This window comes from Haliotis asinina, chromosome 12 (assembly GCF_037392515.1).
Source record: "Haliotis asinina isolate JCU_RB_2024 chromosome 12, JCU_Hal_asi_v2, whole genome shotgun sequence".
NCBI classification, from domain to species: domain Eukaryota; kingdom Metazoa; phylum Mollusca; class Gastropoda; order Lepetellida; family Haliotidae; genus Haliotis; species Haliotis asinina.
In genome coordinates this window covers 56,704,419-56,730,406 of record NC_090291.1, presented here as the reverse complement: position 1 = coordinate 56,730,406, position 25,988 = coordinate 56,704,419, and the positions used below count along the sequence as shown (strand labels likewise).

The window sequence follows — 25,988 nt, the reverse complement described above, 5'->3', positions numbered from 1 at the left end:
ATACAGTAGGTTCTCTTAGTAATATCTATAACACCAAGCAACAAAATAACAATTCATTGGCCTTCTTCACGCACGATAATGACGCAAGACAGGGAGGGTGAGTGAGTGAGTTAATGTGTAACGTCACATCGCCAGTATCTCAGCCATATTGTGAAGAAAACATTTTGAAGAATGAAACCTGCCAAGATGGACAGTCACAGAGATGGATATAAAACTGGGATGGAAAAGTAACGTGAGGCAGGGAGAAAATCTATCGCCTTTGCTATGTTCAATCTTTGTTTATGATACTGAATTACACCTACTTACTTCTTTCTAAAATGGTGTTAGACAAGATTACGTTGAAGATAAATGTATTCTTCATACAGCGTTTGCTTTTACTGTAAGCAGAGTACGTAAGTCCACAAACATTCTAACACAATTAAAACTGTCCACATTTTTAATCGTAGAATATGTGTCTTTTTAAAGTATGATTAGATTTCCTAAACTGAGAACAGCTGAAGGGGCGATGTAAATCCAGCTAGGGACCATGCAGGAAGCAAATGTACTGTAAGTCCCCTTAGTTCCTAGTATGCTGATCTACCATCAGTTGTTGGTAATATATAGCTCGCATTTTATATTGTATTGTCCAAATTGTGATATTAGTTTTAACTTTCCACACTAGTTTTAAATTGTAACTGTGATATTCTAGGTGTTTTACTGTCCTTTGACAACAGGTTTTTATAGTGCATGCTCATTTCATTTCAATATCAAACATGTTCTCGTCACGATATGGCTCAAGCATTGCCAATGTGACGTTAACTATTAAGTTACTCATTCACCCACTCACTTACAATAAGCAGATGATGCCGAGCTATTACATAAATCACCCACAGGTTTACAGGAGACAGTGACCCGTGAAGGTCCCGGCGTTGAATAGGCCACTAGAGCTGTACTGAGTCTGTGTGAAACAGCACGAACTGTTGACTTGCCATTTGACAGGTTTCATTTTTTTGCCTTTGATTTAACGATATTATCTATCCTAATTTATGGCTCAGAAATGTGGAATATCACGAAGAAATCCATCGAAAATTTCTGTGACCTATTATAGGACTAAGGAATTCTTCCCCCAGATCATGTTCTATGGGACGTTCGGTCTTTCGGCATAAATGGAGTTTGTAGACTTCCACAACTTATTTATAATTGCTTGATCTTGGAAAATGAAAGCGAAAAACGACTGGAAAACCCTTGGTTGGTAAAAGCTAACGATCTTTATATGGCTATGTAAATATCCATGAGTATATATAAAGATACACATAGAGAAATATAATGTATGTGTACATCTGATTATATATGGGCATTTAAGTGTATTGAGAACATGAAAGGAAATATACGGGTACTGCAATCAGTTTCCTAGCTTCACAGGTGGAACAAATACTTGTTTATTCAAAAGATGAGAAATGATGTTGCTTCAAACTCAAAAGGATGTTATTATCAATACCTTAACAAGTTTCCAATATATCACATACCTTTTCCCAAGCCAATATCTAAGCCATTATTAAGACATATTACATCTAAGCACATCAATCTGATGACTGACTGGCATATAGTATGTTTCAGGTAACATGACAACGAATGGTATGGATTTACAACTTTAACATTTACAACACGACGGTAGAGATGGCAACAAGAATCCCAGAAACGCCGTGTTGTAAATGTTAAAGAAGCTGTGAATTAGTACCTATCGTTGTCATGTAACGACAATCAGGCCCCCCTAAGTAATTGAAGGAATTACAGCAAATTTGAAGGAATTGCATCTCAAATGTAAACAAACGCAGCCCACTCGCGAAACAATTGCAGCGATATCGGTAGTTTAGCGGTAATAACAGAAACACATCGGCCCTATCGGAAGCAATGTCGGTAATACTGGAAACACGATCGGCCATCTTCGGAGATTTTTCGGTCGCGAGCGGAAACTCACGCAGCAAAACATGGCGTCGTTGGAAGAAGCACCCGTCTCGGTGAGATTTGTTTTTAGTTCCTACTATCACATTTTCATACTTATCCATCTTTGACCACCCGTGTTGAATGCGTTTAGGTATGAGGTGTTGTCGGGACAATAGCTTATGATTTTAGGAAAAGATAGTCACTCTAGGAGAGCGTCACAAGTCATGCCCCTGGAGATTGTTTACATCTGAACATCGAAGTCGTGCCGATGATTACGAACGTGCGCCAGATATAACATCATTTTTTTTTGTAAAATGTGTTTAAATTTGTCAGTTGCACTTCGTAGCAAGAAAAAGTATGGCTCATAAACTTCTTCATGGCGCACGTTCATGATGTTCGTAATCATCGGCACGACTTCGATGTTCAGATGTAAACAATCTCCAGGGGCATGACTTGTGACACTCTTCTGCAGTGACAATCTTTTCCTAAAAACATAAGCTATTGTCCCGACAACACCTCATACCTAAACGCATTCAACACGGGTGGTCAAAGATGGATAAGTATGAAAATGTAATAGTAGGAACTAAAAACAAATCTCACCGAGACGGGTGCTTCTTCCAACGACGCCATGTTTTGCTGCGTGAGTTTCCGCTCGCGACCGAAAAATCTCCGCAGATGGCCGATCGTGTTTCCAGTATTACCGACATTGCTTCCGATAGGGCCGATGTGTTTCTGTTATTACCGCTAAACTACCGATATCGCTGCAATTGTTTCGTGAGTGGGCTGCGTTTGTTTACATTTGAGATGCAATTCCTTCAAATTTGCTGTAATTCCTTCAATTACTTAGGGGGGCCTGACAATCTACCAGTAGAAACTGACCGCTGGGAGAACATACTACACTGTGATAGAGTGAGTGAGTGAGTTTAGTTTTACGTCGCACTCAGCAATATTCCAGCTATATGGCGACGGTCTGTAAATAATCGAGTCTGGACCAGACAATCCAGTGATCAATAACATGAGCATCGATCTGCGCAATGGGGAACCGATGACATGTGTCAACCAAGTCAGCTAGTCTGACCACCCGATCCCGTTAGTCGCCTCTTACGACAAGCATAGTCACCTTTTATGGCAAGCATGGGTTGCTGAAGGCCTATTCTACCCCGGGACCTTCACGGGTCACACTGTGATAGAACTAGTACTTGTAAACTTTGACAATCAACAGCTATTGCCGATTAATATCATTATATTTTGAAATCTTATTTTGAAAGTGTTTGTGATGCTAAGAAGAAATAATCAAATCCCCTACACGCCTGAATTACAGACCTGAAACCCCCGCTGATAGACCTCTGCCCATACTCCAAGGTGTATATAGCCGATAGGGGAAGAACGTCCATGACAGTCACATGGGAGAATGTAACAGCGACTGACCCACCAACTGCTATTACACCCCGTGTAGTTCAGATCAGGGGACCACAACCGGGATCAGTGGTGGATGAGGGACGTCACTATGTAGAGTACACGGCTGTAGACGCCGCTGGGAACGTTGCTGTGCATCCTTGTTCCTTCAACGTGACAGTGAAAGGTGATATGTTACTTAATGTTTAAGTGCAAACATGGAGTACACACTGAGAGTAACGCTGAACGCCATGTGAATGTGATTATACAGGAATATAATAACACTATATATGGGAATTACGCGTGCATATAAGGTTATGTACGTGTATATGATTACATACGGGTATATACATGTATAGAGGATGTGCAAGGAATTATAAAGGTTGAACATCTTTTGTGCAAATGTATGTATAGAATAAAACAATACCCACCATCGACAAGCTACACGCTAAAGTTAGGCGCTTTGGGAATATGGCTGAATACAGTTAGTCTGAATTTCTGGGTAATTACATCTAGCTATCCGCTGCCCTGTTCCCCGTCTGGACAACACAAATCTGCTCCAGTACTCTTGTCCAGCTGATCGCATCCATGGAAGCGAGTGTGTTCTACGCTGTCGCCAAGGTGACCTCGCAGGAACAAGTAAGATCGTTTGTGAGAAGGACAACTTCTTTCCCCCGTCAGCGCAGTGGCGCTGGAACACAACGTCCGGCATTCGACCAGGCTGCCAAGGTGGGTTCAATTTATAATATCCATATTTATGTTCATTAAATCAACATTTGACTAACTTTACCTAGAACAGCAATGAGATAAGGCTAAATTAAACATTTTGCAAACGGAGAAACATTATCGCTGTTTGCTAGTTCCGAGTACTTTCTCATCACCATCATGTCTGCTTGTAGTGCGGGCGTGTCCCGCCCTCCGACCACCCCACGGTGGCGCTCTCTCCTGTGATGGCTGGGACACAGGCGCCCTTTGTCAGATGCAGTGTCACGCTGGTTTCAGCTTCCCTGCTTCAGCTGGAAGTGGCATCTTCACATGTCGCCAGGACAAGAAGACATGGTTCCCGCCAAGTGTACCTGACTGTCTAGGTGAATACGCATATACTAATTTCTTACATTGAGCCACACAGTCAACCCAGTGAGTACTGAGTGTGTGAATATTGTGTTGTCAGTGAATGACTAGTCTAAGTGGTCCGCCCATGAACTTACCCGCAGCTGGACAGACAGGAAACAAGGATGGGTAATACCTGTACAATGTTTATCTTGACGGTAGTTCAGGTCTATCATGCTGTGCTGGCGAACAATGGGCATCAGGAGGTGAGATTCAAGCACACGTCTTTGTGTGAGTGGAAACACATTTCCACTGAAAACGCCTATATAGATGCCCAAGCCATCAAACTGCTGTGAACGAAGAACAACATGTATCAAGAAGAGGAACATTGTGTACAGACAGACCTCTTCTTGATTGCATTATATGCGATGTTTCGGTGTAGATTCTGACACCGTTGTCGAACAGGTGATACACAATAGTGTGAAGAAGGAGAATATATGCACGAACATATTAAAGCTTATACAGTTAACGAGGTTGATATACAGTGTAACCACTTATGTGTCGCCACCTCGAGGATCTCTGTTTCTTGAAGCTTTTTTCTGGTGACATGTAAAGTAGCTGAATTGATCTTCCTCTCTGGAACACAACGTCTGTGTTGGTTTGTATCTTCGGTAGTCAGTAGATATGACGCCTGGTTGTGTCGATGTATGGTAAGCTCATCATGACTTGCGCCGATGGTGGTCTGTCTCTCTAGGGTTGAGCGAGGCTTTGTTGGTTTTATTGACTTGGTTGGTACCTCACTAATGTTTACGAAGACATGACGAATGTTTCTGACTCGGCTTCGAAAAGCCCTGTCCCTGATGTCCTTTGTTCTTCTGGCTAGAGTGGTGATCACTCCTCTCTTTGCTTGCAGTGGGAGATTAGATGTGAATTGATGAAGATTGGTGTGCTTGTGCCGTTTGAGTGGATCTTATTGTTATACCTTAGTAGTATAGGTAATGAGAGTTCTGGACCACTTTTCAAAAACCCCCTCTAAAAAGCCTCATTTACTAAATGAGGCTTTGGTGGGACCCTTAGCTCTTGATACTATTACCCCTACTACAAAGCCACGCCATCACGTTTACCGTGACTTGGCAGGCGGTAACACTGTGTCGTACGGTACGATCAATAATTCTTCTCTTACAAATCCCCTACCCGGCCCACCCCTCAAGTAGTACAAGTTAGGTTCGTCGGCTTTTATATCCACTTTATCTATGTTGTAAGTTTTGACTGACCATATAGGATCGGTGGCTCGCTTACGGCTATCACCCTCGTGTTCCCCCGGCTGGTATAGATACCTCACTAATGCCCTATCTGGTATCTGTTTCTCCTTCCCACGCAATGGAGCGGCCGACTCTGCAACTATTGATTTTAGTTTGATAGCGTCTGACGGTTTCTTACCGGTGAGACGGGTGACTTCATGGTTGATTGCCGACACCACCTCGGGTAACCTCGTGACCCATTCGGTCGATCGTTTTCCAGGGGTGGCCATCTCCCTAGCATACTGATGGCCGAACAAGCGCTCAGCCAAAGTCCTATTAAATCTCTCAACTATAGCTTGGCTGCGATGGGCTCCGGCCGTGCCACGCCTGACCTTTGTATCGTGTTTGGCTAGCAGTTGTGACACGGCACCCATGAACTCCCGTCCGGGGTCAACTTGCAGCTCTGTTGGCCACGTCAGCGGGCTGCGTTTGTATATACGTTCAAATCCTCTGGCTACCTGGGCCGAATCTTTCGTGGTCAAGGGTTCGGCTTCCTTGTAACGACTGGCTACGTCCACTACGGTTAAGGCATACTTGTACCTCTTATCGTGAGGTAGGAACAGTAGGTCTGCCTGGTGAATGCTATTAGGTATGTTAATACCGAACCTCCTTCTAGGTACGTAGCGTGGTGCAGGCAAATAGATCTGCCACAGGGCTTGTTTTTCAAGCCACGCTTTGGCTTCCTCCGGGGGTACTCGCGCTAGTTTAGCTAGCTTATCTACTGCGCTAGCTCCTTTCCAGTACCCACGCGGGCTGTAGTAAATAGACTCAAATTTTTTCATGTCCATACGCGTATGTGTTTATCCCATCAATAGCTATCCAACGTTTCGTATCCATAGGCGATAGGGACGTCTTGTTTATAGTCAGTCCGTATATCTTGTGCCCATCACTTCTAAGTGTGTTCATTTTATGTCTAAAGGTACGGGTCTTGAACAGGGCTTCCTTGAATCTGGCGTGTTTGATGTGTTGTTTCACCACATACTTCTTAACCCCCTTTGCCTTCCGGATCTCGCTATTGTCGGCTTTCAGTATGGAGTACATCTTAGGCCTCAAACCTATGTACTCGGCTATGGGCGTGCCAGCACACTCGTCCTTCATCTTACCTAGGACCTTTTTATTTACCGTACTGTGCATGGCATGGGTCTTAGGGTAGTCGCTGGTGTCGTATAAATCGATGTGTTTTTTCATGTCCTCGTACACGTCCTCGGTTCGAATCTCCATCAGCAGGGAATCCGTGTCAGTGTACAGCACTTCGCACCTGTCGCCGTACTGTTTCTTGAGCTCGTTGTAGTAAAAGTCGTACATCAGGTGTTTGGATAAATCGAGGATGCTCATCCCCACGTAAACAGGTCGGTTGAATTTTATGTGGCTTTTCTTCATGTGTAGGGCAGCCAGGTCGTCTGTGAATATCTTGCTACGGTTGAATGCCGGACTGGCTATCAATTTCCTGAGCTTGTCTTCCTCACTAGATCTAACCAGCTTCACGGTCACGCGTTTCCTCAGGTTCTCCATAGTCTTACCAAACACCGAGTTGTTCATGAGCTTGTAGAGATTTTTCTCGAAATCACTGGTGGCTTTTTTTCGTAGGTCTGTGTTCATTCTGATGTAGGGCTCCATCCATGGGCTCTGGTCAAACATGAGCACCCTGTGTATTTTGGTCAGTCTCATACCCAACGACAGGTACAGCTGTAGGTTGCGATAGTGAACGATGTACTTGGTCTTATTCATTAAGTTAGGCACGAGTTTTTCAACGTCTGTCACACGCCCACCTGACAAGTTATGTTGGTACTCAGACATCCAGTCTGGGTTAACCCTCATACGTTCGGGTGCAAGGGGGTAGCTGTTGTGCGATGTGTGTAATTCCTTTGGATACTCTAAGTCAACTTCGAGGATATACCCTTTGTTCGAATCTGGTGCAACCTCCATAACATCAACGTGGGGTACTCATTCGAATCCCCCTGTAGGTAGATACTGGCTCATGGCCCAGCCGTACAGGTTGTTTGCGTCGAGGTATAGAATGTGATTGGTTGGTTTGTTAGGATCGTAACCTTTCACGTATTGATTATTTGCTTTAGCGTATCGTTTGGATGCCATGGAAATCCCACCTCGCAAGCCTTTCTCAATGAATAGGTGCATGTCGTAATCTGTGAGCAATTCCAAATTAACTCCGGTCTTTCTAAGCAAGGCGTCCCACGACAGACCTGGGCTGGTGTAATACCATGCGGGGTCGAGTTTATACTGCTTTAAACAGGTCCGCCTGAACGTTTCAAACACGTCGGCTAACAGCAGTACATCTGTCCTCAAGTACAGGTCGTGATAATCGCCCAGGTTCTTACAACCCAGTTTATTCCATACGTTAATCGCGTGCGAGTAATCATCTCGTGAGACGGACGCCTCATTCAGCTTGCTATAAAAGCAGTCGATAGGAGGTAGTCTGGTCTCGGTGAACTTGACCCAACTATCCATGTACTCATAGGGGTACACACCCTTCCTCATAAGCAGGGGTCTAGTCTCGGCGTCTGTGTATCGATCGGTGATAGGGAAGGTATTGTTGGCCTTGACCAGACTGTCGAGTGACGACAGGAGGAATTGAAACGAGTCAATGAACCTAAGTCCGTTTAAGCTGAAGGAGATGTATCTCTCCATGTTGTTGGGGATGCACGATATATTACCATCGATTTTCGCGATGGCCTGCATGATCAAGTGTGAGTCGTACCCTCTCAAGTTGTGAAAGACAACGGGGATGTTTATTGTCTTAGGGTTGATTTTAAGCTTGAGGTTGCACGCGTTGTGAGCGGCGCCTCTATACTTACCAGTTATGTGGCAGTGATCTCTCACCGAATCACCGTTAAGCGGTGAGTCACACACGTGACAGTTAGTGCTACTAGCGTGAGCTAGCCTGTCGGCTCGGGTCATACGCATGGGGGCGATTCTATACAATGTATTCCTAATAATTTTTTCTTCCTCCTGCAAGCACTTTAGAAACCTTTCAGCCGCGTCAGGGCCCCTATACACTACCGGAGCTTTCGTTTCCCCGTCACAACGGACGACGATGTATCCAAAACCGCAGGCTATATGCTCTTGTGTCTTGTGGGTGAAACTCCCACTGGGGGATGATTCCCCTACCACTAAGGCTTCAAAGTCGGCGTATATAATATAAGGTACAGACATTTGGTTCTTGTGGTTACTGAATTTTAGGATATTTTCACCTTCCTTAGGCATTTCGACTCGTATGGCCGTCTGCCCCACACCTTGGCAATCATCCCGGTGGGATTCTAATAAATCAGCTCGACTGAAACCGTGTAGACATCGTACACAAAAGTGTTTTTCCCCATTGTGTTTCGACTGGTCGTGCAACAACCGGCTGAGATGTTTTATCCACGTGTAGTGATACTTTTCACCTAGTTGGATCATGAATATATTGATAACTTGGCAATCCTTCACCGTGCTGACCCTGTGTACTATTATTGTATTACCTTCGTGCCCAAAGACATTTATAGCCAGATTATTCTGTTTTTCTACTTTAGTGATCTGGGATATGGGGGTGGGTTCATCTATACCATCCCAATTAAGCCCATCATCTTGGGGATAGCTAGAAAGCCTATCTGAATGAGTGGCAGCTGGAAATAAGGCTGACCTGATAGATAACCTCAGGCAATCGTTTCCTCTATTCTTAACGTTTACTATGGCATGTTTGTTCCTATAGTAGGGAGGCAAGGCTAGGTATGACCCGCCTCTGAACGGCACGTATTTAGCTATGTCTAGATAGACGTTATCGATTTTATCTACAGCCCACCCGGACCCCATGTGCGTGTAGCGTTCTAGGTATTCTCGTATCTGCTGAAAACTATTATCGATTGATGCGTCAATGGTCTCTGTATGGGTGACGACCTCTTGTTGGCCTCGGAAGTAAGGTTGAAAATACTCAGTGACCCCTGTGGTGCCCTCCTTATCGAGCGACATTTTCACCGTGATCTGAAACTTGATACTTCCTAGGTTATTTAGTTCCTGGTTGACCTTATCAGCTATCAGAGGCTTGATATCTGTAATGTCTATATTTCTATCAACGTCCATGCGCCAACTTCCCAAATAGTTACCTACAGCGTGCTTAGTGCGCACGAACTGTAGGTCAATAGCTCTATTCTGTCGTAATAATTCTAAAAGCTGTGGTTTTCTCATACGGGAATACCCGCCTAAACCCAAATCGTGTGCCTCGGCTTTCAGTTGTTTTACAGTGGGACGTGCTACGGGGGCATGTGATAACAATGCGGTTAACCCGGCTCTCCCCAGGTGTGAATAACCCGTGTGTCCAAGCTGTTTTGCTTGAGCTTTTAATTGTTTTACCGTAGGAGGGACTTCTAAACCTAGTAATCTCAACAATGCTGGCTTCCGCATTCTAGAATACCCGATCACACCTCTCTGCTTTGCGACCCGCTTGAGCTCGCGCACAGTAGACATCGTGTTTACACCTAAGAGAACTAATGTCTAATTGGTTCACAGTAAGGGGAGGTAACTCTTAAGTGGCTATCTTGAGCAGTCGCCTACGTTCTTTTATGTAGTCTTTTTTATTCTCGTATATGAGTTGATGTCTGACTACGTTCGCTCCGTGAGCTTTACATAAACAGTAGTGCCCTTTAACTCCGATACCACACACAGAACACGTGTAGTTAGGACTTCCCATATGGAAACAACAGAACCCCTGATTCCTGCATTTCCTACCACAGGCCTCGGTCTTCCCCATAAGTATGTATTCGCATCGGTATGGAGCGGGTCTCATGTTTACTTATATAGGTATTTTAGTTTAATTGCTTAGCAACCAACGCAGTAGCTGCTATACCCAACACTATGAAGCCCAGTTCACGATTCATTTGTCCCTTGGATGGTGTGTAGTACTGAGCGAGTGTGGGTTTATTGAGCGGTTCCAATTGTTTACCAGTTAGTAGATAGTATTCTTTCATTGCTTCATCGACATCGTTGAATGTTTGAACGGCATGGTTTTCACGCGTGAGTTGTTCGTTAATAAAATCGATCCTCTGGAGGCGTTTTTTAGCGTACTCAGCCTGTGCCCTTTGTAATTTCTCAGTAGCGAGATCGTGTCGCTTCCTTTCTTCCTGTATTTCAGCCGCGTGATCATCTCGTAGTTTCGAGAAGAGGTAATTACTCCCGGAAAATGCCAGGGCATTCACTAACGCCCCACCGACCATCATAGCTATCGTGGCCATCCCTATATTTATTTCATTATATTATCAGGTATTATTCCTTAATTTACTAGGATGTCTTTTGTGGCCATCGCCATACCAAGGTTCATTATGAGCATACCCATATCCTGCAGGTTGAAATCTAGCTTGATAGTTGGTTGTTTAAGCACCATTTTAGTTAACCGAGCGTACCCTACTGCTAGACTAGCTACCACTGTGGCGTGGTATGCGTCGTTGACGAACGTTTTCCCCTCAGACATTATGTATATGATATAAAATATTAAAATTATAACATGATATGCGGATCAATAGTGGGGCCTGCCGGCGGCGTGGGGGTTACCTCACCGGCAGGGGGTGTGGGGGATACCCCCACACGTGTGTATAACCACGAGATAGCCAAGGCAGCAGTTACACCTACAGCCAACAACAGTCGGGTTGGGTTGGTCACTTTATGTTGGTTACACCACCGTTTTTTACCGGCAGCTACTCTCTTAGGATTCTTCTGTCTGGTTACTGTAGGGGGTGTGGGGGGTACCACCACTGAAGTGGTCTCCTCCATCACTGTTGGGGGTACCTCCACTGGGGTTTCCTGTGCAGCATCCATCTATACTATTATTATTATTCTTTCTCTCAAATTGGCAATGTTTTGCCGTGATAATCGCCGCCGTCACTGGAGCCAACAACATACCATATTTGTGGTACAGCCCGCAGCTGATAGAGCTCACGGCGTGTTCGATAAAAGGGTCTTTCTCGAGGTCCTCCCATAGGTAAAGTCGGCGCTCTGGTGGAATGGGAAGGAAGTGTGATACAATACCGGTGTATATCTGGGTCATAGCCGATCCTATTGTCTTTGTCATTTCTGCTCCGAGTCGGGACTCGTATCTAGCGTACAGCTTATCGATTTCTTCGGTTGACATTTTGTGAATTTTATCTGGAGTGTAGTCTCCAAAGTAATGTTTGGCTTTGCCGCCAACAGCCAACGCCACCAGTTTCTCTCGCTTGGGGGAATCCCCAGTTGGGGAACCCTCCACAGACAATTGTTCGAGCAATTCCTCACACTCCATCTTATAATATAACAAGTAAGATTTAGTTTTAACTATATAATACCCGATACAAACAAAACACAGAGAAATGAAGGTTAAGTTGCACACGACAAATACTTCAAATATCATAGCTATGCTTAGCATTTGCTTAGCTTTGCTTAGCTTTGCTTAGCTTTAGCTTAGCTTTGCTTAGCTTTAGTATACTATATATGCTACTGGTTGGTCGGTCTTTAGAACGAGCTTAGCGTGTTTAGTTTCAGCGAGCTGTTTCTTCACCCGTTCCCGTTCTAATTTACTCATCACATCGTTCTCTCTCAAACACTCCTCGAACGAATCCCTGTCCTTGCAGTGAAATAAGGCCACCCATCGCGTCTGCTCCCTGAGGTCTTTCAACACCGAGTTGAACTTCTGCGTTAGCACCCAGACGCTGTGATTTGCATGCCGGCCGGAGAAGGCCAGGTACGATAGCATGTCTCTCTTTTTTGTTATCTCACGATTAGCGCTGCAGTCGTCCAGTATAAACAGCGTCGGTTCCCCTTTAAATTTCTCGTGAAGAGCTTTCAACCAGTCCTGCAGGCGTGTTCCAGGGTCGATTTTGTGTACGTCCGGGTCCGTCATTACCCAAGGTCGCGCGTACGTTTTATTCATGCTCAGAGTAGGGCACATGATAACAATGTTATCGAACACATCCTTGTAGTAACCCTCCAACATATCCAACACGAAAACTGTCTTCCCACAGCCAGTCTGCCCGCATATGATAGCGCAGTGTGGGTCAGTGGGGAGGGGGAGACCCCCACACACCCCAGAGGTTGGTAGTTTATTGGGGGGGTACCCTCGGGGGGTGTGGGGGTCTCCCCCTCCCCACTGACCCACACTGCGCTATCATATGCGGGCAGACTGGCTGTGGGAAGACAGTTTTCGTGTTGGATATGTTGGAGGGTTACTACAAGGATGTGTTCGATAACATTGTTATCATGTGCCCTACTCTGAGCATGAATAAAACGTACGCGCGACCTTGGGTAATGACGGACCCGGACGTACACAAAATCGACCCTGGAACACGCCTGCAGGACTGGTTGAAAGCTCTTCACGAGAAATTTAAAGGGGAACCGACGCTGTTTATACTGGACGACTGCAGCGCTAATCGTGAGATAACAAAAAAGAGAGACATGCTATCGTACCTGGCCTTCTCCGGCCGGCATGCAAATCACAGCGTCTGGGTGCTAACGCAGAAGTTCAACTCGGTGTTGAAAGACCTCAGGGAGCAGACGCGATGGGTGGCCTTATTTCACTGCAAGGACAGGGATTCGTTCGAGGAGTGTTTGAGAGAGAACGATGTGATGAGTAAATTAGAACGGGAACGGGTGAAGAAACAGCTCGCTGAAACTAAACACGCTAAGCTCGTTCTAAAGACCGACCAACCAGTAGCATATATAGTATACTAAAGCTAAGCAAAGCTAAGCTAAAGCTAAGCAAAGCTAAGCAAAGCTAAGCAAATGCTAAGCATAGCTATGATATTTGAAGTATTTGTCGTGTGCAACTTAACCTTCATTTCTCTGTGTTTTGTTTGTATCGGGTATTATATAGTTAAAACTAAATCTTACTTGTTATATTATAAGATGGAGTGTGAGGAATTGCTCGAACAATTGTCTGTGGAGGGTTCCCCAACTGGGGATTCCCCCAAGCGAGAGAAACTGGTGGCGTTGGCTGTTGGCGGCAAAGCCAAACATTACTTTGGAGACTACACTCCAGATAAAATTCACAAAATGTCAGCCGAAGAAATCGATAAGCTGTACGCTAGATACGAGTCCCGACTCGGAGCAGAAATGACAAAGACAATAGGATCGGCTATGACCCAGATATACACCGGTATTGTATCACACTTCCTTCCCATTCCACCAGAGCGCCGACTTTACCTATGGGAGGACCTCGAGAAAGACCCTTTTATCGAACACGCCGTGAGCTCTATCAGCTGCGGGCTGTACCACAAATATGGTATGTTGTTGGCTCCAGTGACGGCGGCGATTATCACGGCAAAACATTGCCAATTTGAGAGAAAGAATAATAATAATAGTATAGATGGATGCTGCACAGGAAACCCCAGTGGAGGTACCCCCAACAGTGATGGAGGAGACCACTTCAGTGGTGGTACCCCCCACACCCCCTACAGTAACCAGACAGAAGAATCCTAAGAGAGTAGCTGCCGGTAAAAAACGGTGGTGTAACCAACATAAAGTGACCAACCCAACCCGACTGTTGTTGGCTGTAGGTGTAACTGCTGCCTTGGCTATCTCGTGGTTATACACACGTGTGGGGGTATCCCCCACACCCCCTGCCGGTGAGGTAACCCCCACGCCGCCGGCAGGCCCCACTATTGATCCGCATATCATGTTATAATTTTAATATTTTATATCATATACATAATGTCTGAGGGGAAAACGTTCGTCAACGACGCATACCACGCCACAGTGGTAGCTAGTCTAGCAGTAGGGTACGCTCGGTTAACTAAAATGGTGCTTAAACAACCAACTATCAAGCTAGATTTCAACCTGCAGGATATGGGTATGCTCATAATGAACCTTGGTATGGCGATGGCCACAAAAGACATCCTAGTAAAACAAGGAATAATACCTGATAATATAATGAAATAAATATAGGGATGGCCACGATAGCTATGATGGTCGGTGGGGCGTTAGTGAATGCCCTGGCATTTTCCGGGAGTAATTACCTCTTCTCGAAACTACGAGATGATCACGCGGCTGAAATACAGGAAGAAAGGAAGCGACACGATCTCGCTACTGAGAAATTACAAAGGGCACAGGCTGAGTACGCTAAAAAACGCCTCCAGAGGATCGATTTTATTAACGAACAACTCACGCGTGAAAACCATGCCGTTCAAACATTCAACGATGTCGATGAAGCAATGAAAGAATACTATCTACTAACTGGTAAACAATTGGAACCGCTCAATAAACCCACACTCGCTCAGTACTACACACCATCCAAGGGACAAATGAATCGTGAACTGGGCTTCATAGTGTTGGGTATAGCAGCTACTGCGTTGGTTGCTAAGCAATTAAACTAAAATACCTATATAAGTAAACATGAGACCCGCTCCATACCGATGCGAATACATACTTATGGGGAAGACCGAGGCCTGTGGTAGGAAATGCAGGAATCAGGGGTTCTGTTGTTTCCATATGGGAAGTCCTAACTACACGTGTTCTGTGTGTGGTATCGGGGTTAAAGGGCACTACTGTTTATGTAAAGCTCACGGAGCGAACGTAGTCAGACATCAACTCATATACGAGAATAAAAAAGACTACATAAAAGAACGTAGGCGACTGCTCAAGATAGCCACTTAAGAGTTACCTCCCCTTACTGTGAACCAATTAGACATTAGTTCTCTTAGGTGTAAACACGATGTCTACTGTGCGCGAGCTCAAGCGGGTCGCAAAGCAGAGAGGTGTGATCGGGTATTCTAGAATGCGGAAGCCAGCATTGTTGAGATTACTAGGTTTAGAAGTCCCTCCTACGGTAAAACAATTAAAAGCTCAAGCAAAACAGCTTGGACACACGGGTTATTCACACCTGGGGAGAGCCGGGTTAACCGCATTGTTATCACATGCCCCCGTAGCACGTCCCACTGTAAAACAACTGAAAGCCGAGGCACACGATTTGGGTTTAGGCGGGTATTCCCGTATGAGAAAACCACAGCTTTTAGAATTATTACGACAGAATAGAGCTATTGACCTACAGTTCGTGCGCACTAAGCACGCTGTAGGTAACTATTTGGGAAGTTGGCGCATGGACGTTGATAGAAATATAGACATTACAGATATCAAGCCTCTGATAGCTGATAAGGTCAACCAGGAACTAAATAACCTAGGAAGTATCAAGTTTCAGATCACGGTGAAAATGTCGCTCGATAAGGAGGGCACCACAGGGGTCACTGAGTATTTTCAACCTTACTTCCGAGGCCAACAAGAGGTCGTCACCCATACAGAGACCATTGACGCATCAATCGATAATAGTTTTCAGCAGATACGAGAATACCTAGAACGCTACACGCACATGGGGTCCGGGTGGGCTGTAGATAAAATCGATAACGTCTATCTAGACATAGCTAAATACGTGCCGTTCAGAGGCGGGTCATACCTAGCCTTGCCTCCCTACTATAGGAACAAACATGCCATAGTAAACGTTAAGAATAGAGGAAACGATTGCCTGAGGTTATCTATCAGGTCAGCCTTATTTCCAGCTGCCACTCATTCAGATAGGCTTTCTAGCTATCCCCAAGATGATGGGCTTAATTGGGATGGTATAGATGAACCCACCCCCATATCCCAGATCACTAAAGTAGAAAAACAGAATAATCTGGCTATAAATGTCTTTGGGCACGAAGGTAATACAATAATAGTACACAGGGTCAGCACGGTGAAGGATTGCCAAGTTATCAATATATTCATGATCCAACTAGGTGAAAAGTATCACTACACGTGGATAAAACATCTCAGCCGGTTGTTGCACGACCAGTCGAAACACAATGGGGAAAAACACTTTTGTGTACGATGTCTACACGGTTTCAGTCGAGCTGATTTATTAGAATCCCACCGGGATGATTGCCAAGGTGTGGGGCAGACGGCCATACGAGTCGAAATGCCTAAGGAAGGTGAAAATATCCTAAAATTCAGTAACCACAAGAACCAAATGTCTGTACCTTATATTATATACGCCGACTTTGAAGCCTTAGTGGTAGGGGAATCATCCCCCAGTGGGAGTTTCACCCACAAGACACAAGAGCATATAGCCTGCGGTTTTGGATACATCGTCGTCCGTTGTGACGGGGAAACGAAAGCTCCGGTAGTGTATAGGGGCCCTGACGCGGCTGAAAGGTTTCTAAAGTGCTTGCAGGAGGAAGAAAAAATTATTAGGAATACATTGTATAGAATCGCCCCCATGCGTATGACCCGAGCCGACAGGCTAGCTCACGCTAGTAGCACTAACTGTCACGTGTGTGACTCACCGCTTAACGGTGATTCGGTGAGAGATCACTGCCACATAACTGGTAAGTATAGAGGCGCCGCTCACAACGCGTGCAACCTCAAGCTTAAAATCAACCCTAAGACAATAAACATCCCCGTTGTCTTTCACAACTTGAGAGGGTACGACTCACACTTGATCATGCAGGCCATCGCGAAAATCGATGGTAATATATCGTGCATCCCCAACAACATGGAGAGATACATCTCCTTCAGCTTAAACGGACTTAGGTTCATTGACTCGTTTCAATTCCTCCTGTCGTCACTCGACAGTCTGGTCAAGGCCAACAATACCTTCCCTATCACCGATCGATACACAGACGCCGAGACTAGACCCCTGCTTATGAGGAAGGGTGTGTACCCCTATGAGTACATGGATAGTTGGGTCAAGTTCACCGAGACCAGACTACCTCCTATCGACTGCTTTTATAGCAAGCTGAATGAGGCGTCCGTCTCACGAGATGATTACTCGCACGCGATTAACGTATGGAATAAACTGGGTTGTAAGAACCTGGGCGATTATCACGACCTGTACTTGAGGACAGATGTACTGCTGTTAGCCGACGTGTTTGAAACGTTCAGGCGGACCTGTTTAAAGCAGTATAAACTCGACCCCGCATGGTATTACACCAGCCCAGGTCTGTCGTGGGACGCCTTGCTTAGAAAGACCGGAGTTAATTTGGAATTGCTCACAGATTACGACATGCACCTATTCATTGAGAAAGGCTTGCGAGGTGGGATTTCCATGGCATCCAAACGATACGCTAAAGCAAATAATCAATACGTGAAAGGTTACGATCCTAACAAACCAACCAATCACATTCTATACCTCGACGCAAACAACCTGTACGGCTGGGCCATGAGCCAGTATCTACCTACAGGGGGATTCGAATGGGTACCCCACGTTGATGTTATGGAGGTTGCACCAGATTCGAACAAAGGGTATATCCTCGAAGTTGACTTAGAGTATCCAAAGGAATTACACACATCGCACAACAGCTACCCCCTTGCACCCGAACGTATGAGGGTTAACCCAGACTGGATGTCTGAGTACCAACATAACTTGTCAGGTGGGCGTGTGACAGACGTTGAAAAACTCGTGCCTAACTTAATGAATAAGACCAAGTACATCGTTCACTATCGCAACCTACAGCTGTACCTGTCGTTGGGTATGAGACTGACCAAAATACACAGGGTGCTCATGTTTGACCAGAGCCCATGGATGGAGCCCTACATCAGAATGAACACAGACCTACGAAAAAAAGCCACCAGTGATTTCGAGAAAAATCTCTACAAGCTCATGAACAACTCGGTGTTTGGTAAGACTATGGAGAACCTGAGGAAACGCGTGACCGTGAAGCTGGTTAGATCTAGTGAGGAAGACAAGCTCAGGAAATTGATAGCCAGTCCGGCATTCAACCGTAGCAAGATATTCACAGACGACCTGGCTGCCCTACACATGAAGAAAAGCCACATAAAATTCAACCGACCTGTTTACGTGGGGATGAGCATCCTCGATTTATCCAAACACCTGATGTACGACTTTTACTACAACGAGCTCAAGAAACAGTACGGCGACAGGTGCGAAGTGCTGTACACTGACACGGATTCCCTGCTGATGGAGATTCGAACCGAGGACGTGTACGAGGACATGAAAAAACACATCGATTTATACAACACCAGCGACTACCCTAAGACCCATGCCATGCACAGTACGGTAAATAAAAAGGTCCTAGGTAAGATGAAGGACGAGTGTGCTGGCACGCCCATAGCCGAGTACATAGGTTTGAGGCCTAAGATGTACTCCATACTGAAAGCCGACAATAGCGAGATCCGGAAGGCAAAGGGGGTTAAGAAGTATGTGGTGAAACAACACATCAAACACGCCAGATTCAAGGAAGCCCTGTTCAAGACCCGTACCTTTAGACATAAAATGAACACACTTAGAAGTGATGGGCACAAGATATACGGACTGACTATAAACAAGACGTCCCTATCGCCTATGGATACGAAACGTTGGATAGCTATTGATGGGATAAACACATACGCGTATGGACATGAAAAAATTTGAGTCTATTTACTACAGCCCGCGTGGGTACTGGAAAGGAGCTAGCGCAGTAGATAAGCTAGCTAAACTAGCGCGAGTACCCCCGGAGGAAGCCAAAGCGTGGCTTGAAAAACAAGCCCTGTGGCAGATCTATTTGCCTGCACCACGCTACGTACCTAGAAGGAGGTTCGGTATTAACATACCTAATAGCATTCACCAGGCAGACCTACTGTTCCTACCTCACGATAAGAGGTACAAGTATGCCTTAACCGTAGTGGACGTAGCCAGTCGTTACAAGGAAGCCGAACCCTTGACCACGAAAGATTCGGCCCAGGTAGCCAGAGGATTTGAACGTATATACAAACGCAGCCCGCTGACGTGGCCAACAGAGCTGCAAGTTGACCCCGGACGGGAGTTCATGGGTGCCGTGTCACAACTGCTAGCCAAACACGATACAAAGGTCAGGCGTGGCACGGCCGGAGCCCATCGCAGCCAAGCTATAGTTGAGAGATTTAATAGGACTTTGGCTGAGCGCTTGTTCGGCCATCAGTATGCTAGGGAGATGGCCACCCCTGGAAAACGATCGACCGAATGGGTCACGAGGTTACCCGAGGTGGTGTCGGCAATCAACCATGAAGTCACCCGTCTCACCGGTAAGAAACCGGCAGACGCTATCAAACTAAAATCAATAGTTGCAGAGTCGGCCGCTCCATTGCGTGGGAAGGAGAAACAGATACCAGATAGGGCATTAGTGAGGTATCTATACCAGCCGGGGGAACACGAGGGTGATAGCCGTAAGCGAGCCACCGATCCTATATGGTCAGTCAAAACTTACAACATAGATAAAGTGGATATAAAAGCCGACGAACCTAACTTGTACTACTTGAGGGGTGGGCCGGGTAGGGGATTTGTAAGAGAAGAATTATTGATCGTACCGTACGACACAGTGTTACCGCCTGCCAAGTCACGGTAAACGTGATGGCGTGGCTTTGTAGTAGGGGTAATAGTATCAAGAGCTAAGGGTCCCACCAAAGCCTCATTTAGTAAATGAGGCTTTTTAGAGGGGGTTTTTGAAAAGTGGTCCAGAACTCTCATTACCTATACTACTACCTTTGTCACAATAACAGGCTCAACACAAGCGGACAGTGTTCGATTTGGTGTTATATACTGAACCGCAACAGAAACGCCACCCTACTTAAAATTTTGCCAGATCTGGAAAAGTTTTTGGTAGGGTATTATTACACTGTTTATATGTTAGCTAGACGAGGCGTTGTGTGTATTTCATCAAAATGACAATGCACGTGCAGCCTAAGGTGTCATCCATATATGATGAGCCGCCGAACACCGTGCAATAATTCACTGTTCGACAGTAGCGACCTGCCACGATTATCAATAGAACAGAGAAACCAAGCTTTAGGAAGACTGAATACTGGCCAGACTGCAAGATGTGTTGCAAATAATATTTCTGCTCATGTTCAAACAATATACCACCTGCAGCAACGTGCCCCAGCCACTGGAAGCACAACCGACGCGTGACAATGTTGAGGCAAATCGGCAGATTGTCGGTCATCACCTGCAAAATCGTTTCGTTAGGGCTATGGAAACTGCACGGTCAACCTTTGGCAATCGTCAGAGACCAATCAGCGCCGACATATGTGTGGAAGCGTTTGAGGAAGAGAAACGTCAGATGTCGCAGACCTTAACGAGGTCCGATCCTTGACTGTTTGACATCGTCGTTCTCGTCTCCAGTGGGCCACACATCATCAGAATTGGCGACACCGGGAATGGCGAACTGTAGTCTTCTCCGACGGCTGATGACAGAGTAAGATTGCGGCGACGACGCGGGGAGCGATTTGCAAATGATTATGTCCTGGAAAGAGACTAGTGGGGAGGTCTAAGCAAAATGGAATGGGATACAATTGCTCTCAATCACAAATTAGGTCCTATGGTGTTCCAGAATATTGGTCCTGGTAGAGAAAATGGTGTAACATCTGCCCGCTACATTTAGGGACCCTTCGTCGTGCCACATTTTGGTCGTTATGGAAACCTCGTCTTCCAGCGGGACAACGTGCATGCCCATAGTGCCAGAACAGCTAGAGGCTTTCTCACGGCATACAAACTCCTCAATGGCTTGCCCTCAATCCAGACTTAAACCTGATAGAACATTTCTGGGAAGAGATTCAGAGGAGGTTCAAATATTGGCGACAAAGGGTGACAACTGCAGCTGAACTCTCTCAGGTGTAGACAGCGAGTCTGGGCGCAAGTTCCTATGGCCGACATCAACCGTCTCACCCACTCCATGTACTGACGATGCTACGCTGTTTAGTAGGTTAGTTACATATGCTTAAATTAAACTGATTATCACATACAAAAAAGGGAGTGACATTTGTTTTGCGGTGTACAATGCAGTAGGTGATATGGCCTGTGAAGGCCGATGGCTGATGCTAGATGTAAAGTGCTACTTGTTGTTGGGAAGTGTTACCAACATGGGTGTCGCCACAGACGCAGCTGATTTTGTTGACAACACATCAAGAGTTTTTGGGGTGTTGCCGACATTGGATTTCAATAGAAGATAATGAAAGCAGTCGCTGGAACATTCAAAAATATCATCACAAGCTATGGTTAGTGTTCTTTACATCGTCACATGAAACACAAAGAGAGAAAGTCTTACACATGACGTAGTGTGGGCTGAGCGAGACGTACAGTGAACAACATCATGTCATAATCCGAGAGGGCACATTACAAACTGAATGTTTGTGGATCCCACATGCATTGTTTGGAACGTACAGCATTTATCCTTTTCCAAACATAATAGAAGTTGTCAGTTTCTTCAATTGAATTTCAACACAAATGCTAGCGTCTGCTTCACAATATATGTAGTTACGGTGAATAATCGCATAAGAGATAAAGACATAAGAAATCCCCTATTGAACCAGCAAATTATAACATGGACAAGTCTAACATATTCAATAACATGTATCGATCAGACAAGAGCAAGATACGATGAATCACAATAGAGGTTTCTAGTAAAATGCAGCTGAGTCAAATCTAAAGTAATGGGTCAAAAGTGTAACATCAACTCACCAAAGTTTTGGTTTTCTGTCAGACACAGTTCTCCTAAATTTTTCACAGCGAGCGGTCTTGAATGTAGGTCAAGCGCTGACGAAGAGGCAGACAGATGTAGGTAGGCCAAATGATGACACAACTCCAGTAGAACTCCGAGTGTATGTCTGTGTGTGTCCCGTCAAAACAATAACCATCCTTTAAATACACAGTCACTGATTCTTCAGCATTCCAGCGAAGTATGGAACAACATACCAACAGTCAAAACACACACTCACATATGGAACAGTGTTGCAAGGAAGGCAACTCTAAAGCGCTACCTTAACAGGCGTGACGCTAAAATACTATTACCGCGACACGAAATGTGACCCATAATAACTATCACTCAAAACTCTAAACATCGTGGCCCAATAATAACTATCGCTTAATCAGTAATAATGCAAATTACAGAAAACTCGTAACAATGCACATAATTCAATATAATTTTTTATGAGATCGAAAAGGAAACAGGTCCTGGCCAGCAGTTATTAATACGTTGTCCTGGTAATTATGGTGACGGTACATTATATGAGTGTTTGTTGAGTTCCCGCTACAAGGAGAGGAAAGGCGATATACTCTGCGTGGGTGTATACTTGAATATGGAACATTTAAAAGAAGTAGGATTACATTTAAAACAACCTGCTGTTTTCCCTGCAGCCACCAGCACCTTCTACGCCATCAGCATGACCAGCAACTTCTACTACCGTGGTCAGTGTGTCCAGTCGCACCTCCAGCAAGTGAGACGTAACTTCATACTCGCTCTCAAAGCATCTATGTTCGGGCTGGAAATGTGTAAAGATGTACGGGCGTGTCAGGCTGATAATGTCAAGGTCACATGCGGTTCACGGTTAACGAAAAGAGACATTGGCCAAGCAGTTCGATTCATGGTCAAGTTCACCTTTCTCTACAAGCTCCTAGGTAATGATACCAATACAACCGGACTGATGAAGTTCAAGGACATGTTTGTGAAAGGACTCAATGGGTCAACCAAATTGCTGGCTATTGGAACTGATCACCTGTTGTTGGACAGTCAGCTCACCTCATTTGGGAACCCATCGCCTAGATGTCGCCGTGGCCAGAGGGCAGTCAACGGTACATGCTGTAAGTACAGAACTCAGACTGCATATTACAATGTTAACTCTTTAAAATATGACCTGAAATGTTTAAACATGCGGCAGTGATAGTTGAGAATGAGATGTGTGGGGATAATGAAAACTCTGTTTTCTAGACATGCATAGTGGACTCTGTTTCAGCCGGCTGTGGACCAGGGTATGTTGTCAGGCCGTTGAGCAAGACCTGTGTTCCATGTCCCGTGGGATACTTTCAGGACAAGGACAGCGCCCAATGGTGTCAGCCATGTCCTCTACGTCATACCACGTCTACCTGGGGAGCAACATCGTACATGGAGTGCGCTAGTAGGTGTGGGGGCAACGTGACCTCGTGGCTCCGTTTAAAGCCCTACGTATACATTTCTCTTTCACTGCGAATGCAATCTAGGATGTACGACCGAAGCAAGTGTCGTGGTATTTGTATTATATATTTATATATTTATATATTTACTATCAGTAGCAAGGTCAACGGTCTCATGACAAGCAAGTGTTGTTACTTCACCATTATGGCTCTATCACATCCCGACACACGTGTTGATTCTTCAACGAGTATTGAATATTCTAAGTGGTAGTTCTGTGTCTATCGCTGTGTGTATAGTACGAATAATGCTGTGGGGCTTGCAGCTCGCTGTCTCCCTGGCCAGTACTCGGACAACGGCCTGTCTCCCTGCCTCCAATGCCCGCTCAGTACCTTCCAACCTGACCACAGCTCCACGTCCTGTCGTAGGTGCCCTCCCGGAACCATCACCTCACAGGATGGCGCTGTGTCTGTACAGGACTGTCAAGGTCAGGACTAGACACGCGCATGGATAATACAGCCAGCTATGAAAGTAAAGCTATTGTTACATACGGAGAGAGAGAGAGAGAGAGAGAGTGAGAGAGAGAGAGAGAGAGAGATGAAAACACAAACAGGGAGGCAGAGAGGGAGACACACATATATTAGATTTTCTTTTATATCCCAGCATATGACGTAACAATTAACAGCCACGGGAAAGCAATGTTCAGACAACACACTCGGGATCTGACCCAGTGGACGTACTCCCTGTGGTTCAGGCTGCATGGTTCAGTGCGAGGGGATGTCATGCTCGGACAATGGTCAACAGATGCTGTTCAACAGGTCGTGGCCTTATCAATAACAAACGGCACAATCAGTTTCTATTCTAACGGGTAAGTTAAATGCATCTTATATCATTAGGTTTCTGTATTGTTTGTAAAACAGTTCAGCTAAGGTAGCATTCAGCCTACTAGCATTGTCAGTAGCTCTTATCTAAAAAGGTATAATTTAGACGTGCAGGTATCTAGTGTGGATGACCTGCACCCATGACTAATGATACCAATGCAATGTGATCATTCAAACACCTGCAGCTACCACCCCTACACTACAGCTTCAAGAATCTGTGACTGACATTTTCTTGGCCTATAGTATGACGCCATTGACGTCCCTTCATTTTGAAACCGTAGAGAAAACGGTAAGGTCAAACCATGAGATGAGCCCATGACAATACTCCGCCAGTACAATGCCGGAACTGATTTTCTATCTGACTGATGCTACATTTTCATACCCAGCAACGTCTACAGCAAGACGGGGCTCACGCTCCGGTCAACGTGGAATCATTGTGTCATCACAGTGTCTACAGGAACCACTGCACACGTCTACATCAACGGCGACGATGTCCTAACAGTGACAGCATCCAACGTTTCCATTCCGAAAATCTCACGACTCCGTATTGCGGCTGATGCAGAAGGTAGCCTTCCACCAGAGGCGGGACTATCAGTCAGAGTAGACAAAGGATAGTGATAGAGATAGTCCGTTAACTAGTTGGGTGTCGACTCAAGTTTCCCTATAAGCTTAAAGTTAGTTTGTGAGAGGTAATCACGCCAGAGCTAAAAATGAGTAAATGCTAGGAAGCCGTACTCTAGATTAGCGAGTAATGAGTGTTGTTTCTTAACCGTTCTCTAGATTATCCGACTAGTGAGTGTTCTTTCTTAATCCGTACTCAAGATTGTTGTTTCTTGACCACGCATTACCATTACAGCTTATCCTGTTACAAAAATATATACTAGAATTTCAGCTCGTTTTAATGTTAAACTGACATAATTTGAGATTTATACATTGGGTAGGATAACGTCGCTGTAACATTATAATTCAGGGTATACGGGGCCCCTCGTTAGGGTTTATCCATCGAGCCAGAGGTTTGGTTTTGTGTCTTTCTGGCGCAACATTTTGATGTCCCTATAACGACGGACGCCTGAACGCCCCGCGTATCCCTAATCACAATGCTACAACTCATAGGACACCTATTAAAAGCACCATAAGACTCCTTATACTCCTATTATATATTGCAATTTCCAGACGTCAGCGTGTCAAGGGTTCTCCTCCACGACTATGTGATTCGTGACGATCTGATACCAGGTCTAGCCAGATCATGTAGCATTGACGAGACTCCGCGAGAGTTAGATCTTGACTCTATAGATCATGATAACTCAAACACGGACGTCATCTTTCCAAGCGTCTGTAGACGTCAGTGACGACCATATAACTGTGGTGACACTGATCATGAAGTCTTTACAGCTCCCGAAGATGCCAGATTGAATAAACACCTACAACTCTGTTTGTTTCGTGGACTGTTTTTTGTTGTTTCAATGTTGTGACTTTGGTGCAGCGGAAACAGGATCACAAATGTGCGCTATGGAATCCTAGAAGGGGCTTTGTTACGCGACGACGTCCTTTCCAGGATCGCATACATACTTGACCGACTGCAGTAAGGCAAGTACTAC

General features: G+C 45.3%; 1 protein-coding gene across 2 annotated transcripts in view; it reads left to right on the top strand.

The window, feature by feature from the left end:
* The window catches only part of LOC137258144 (uncharacterized), a 50,658-nt gene extending 24,836 nt beyond the window's left edge, over window positions 1-25,822 (top strand). For both annotated transcript variants that reach the window (XM_067795711.1, XM_067795710.1), the window contains exons 12-20: window positions 3,245-3,505; window positions 3,835-4,047; window positions 4,218-4,406; window positions 22,759-23,202; window positions 23,355-23,516; window positions 23,835-23,996; window positions 24,173-24,377; window positions 24,777-24,955; window positions 25,564-25,822. In XM_067795711.1, coding sequence (XP_067651812.1) covers window positions 3,245-3,505; window positions 3,835-4,047; window positions 4,218-4,406; window positions 22,759-23,202; window positions 23,355-23,516; window positions 23,835-23,996; window positions 24,173-24,377; window positions 24,777-24,955; window positions 25,564-25,739 — 1,991 coding nt within the window. In that variant the 3' untranslated portion in view covers window positions 25,740-25,822. The remainder of the gene's footprint in view (window positions 1-3,244; window positions 3,506-3,834; window positions 4,048-4,217; window positions 4,407-22,758; window positions 23,203-23,354; window positions 23,517-23,834; window positions 23,997-24,172; window positions 24,378-24,776; window positions 24,956-25,563) is intronic.
* Window positions 25,823-25,988: the final 166 nt, after the last annotated feature.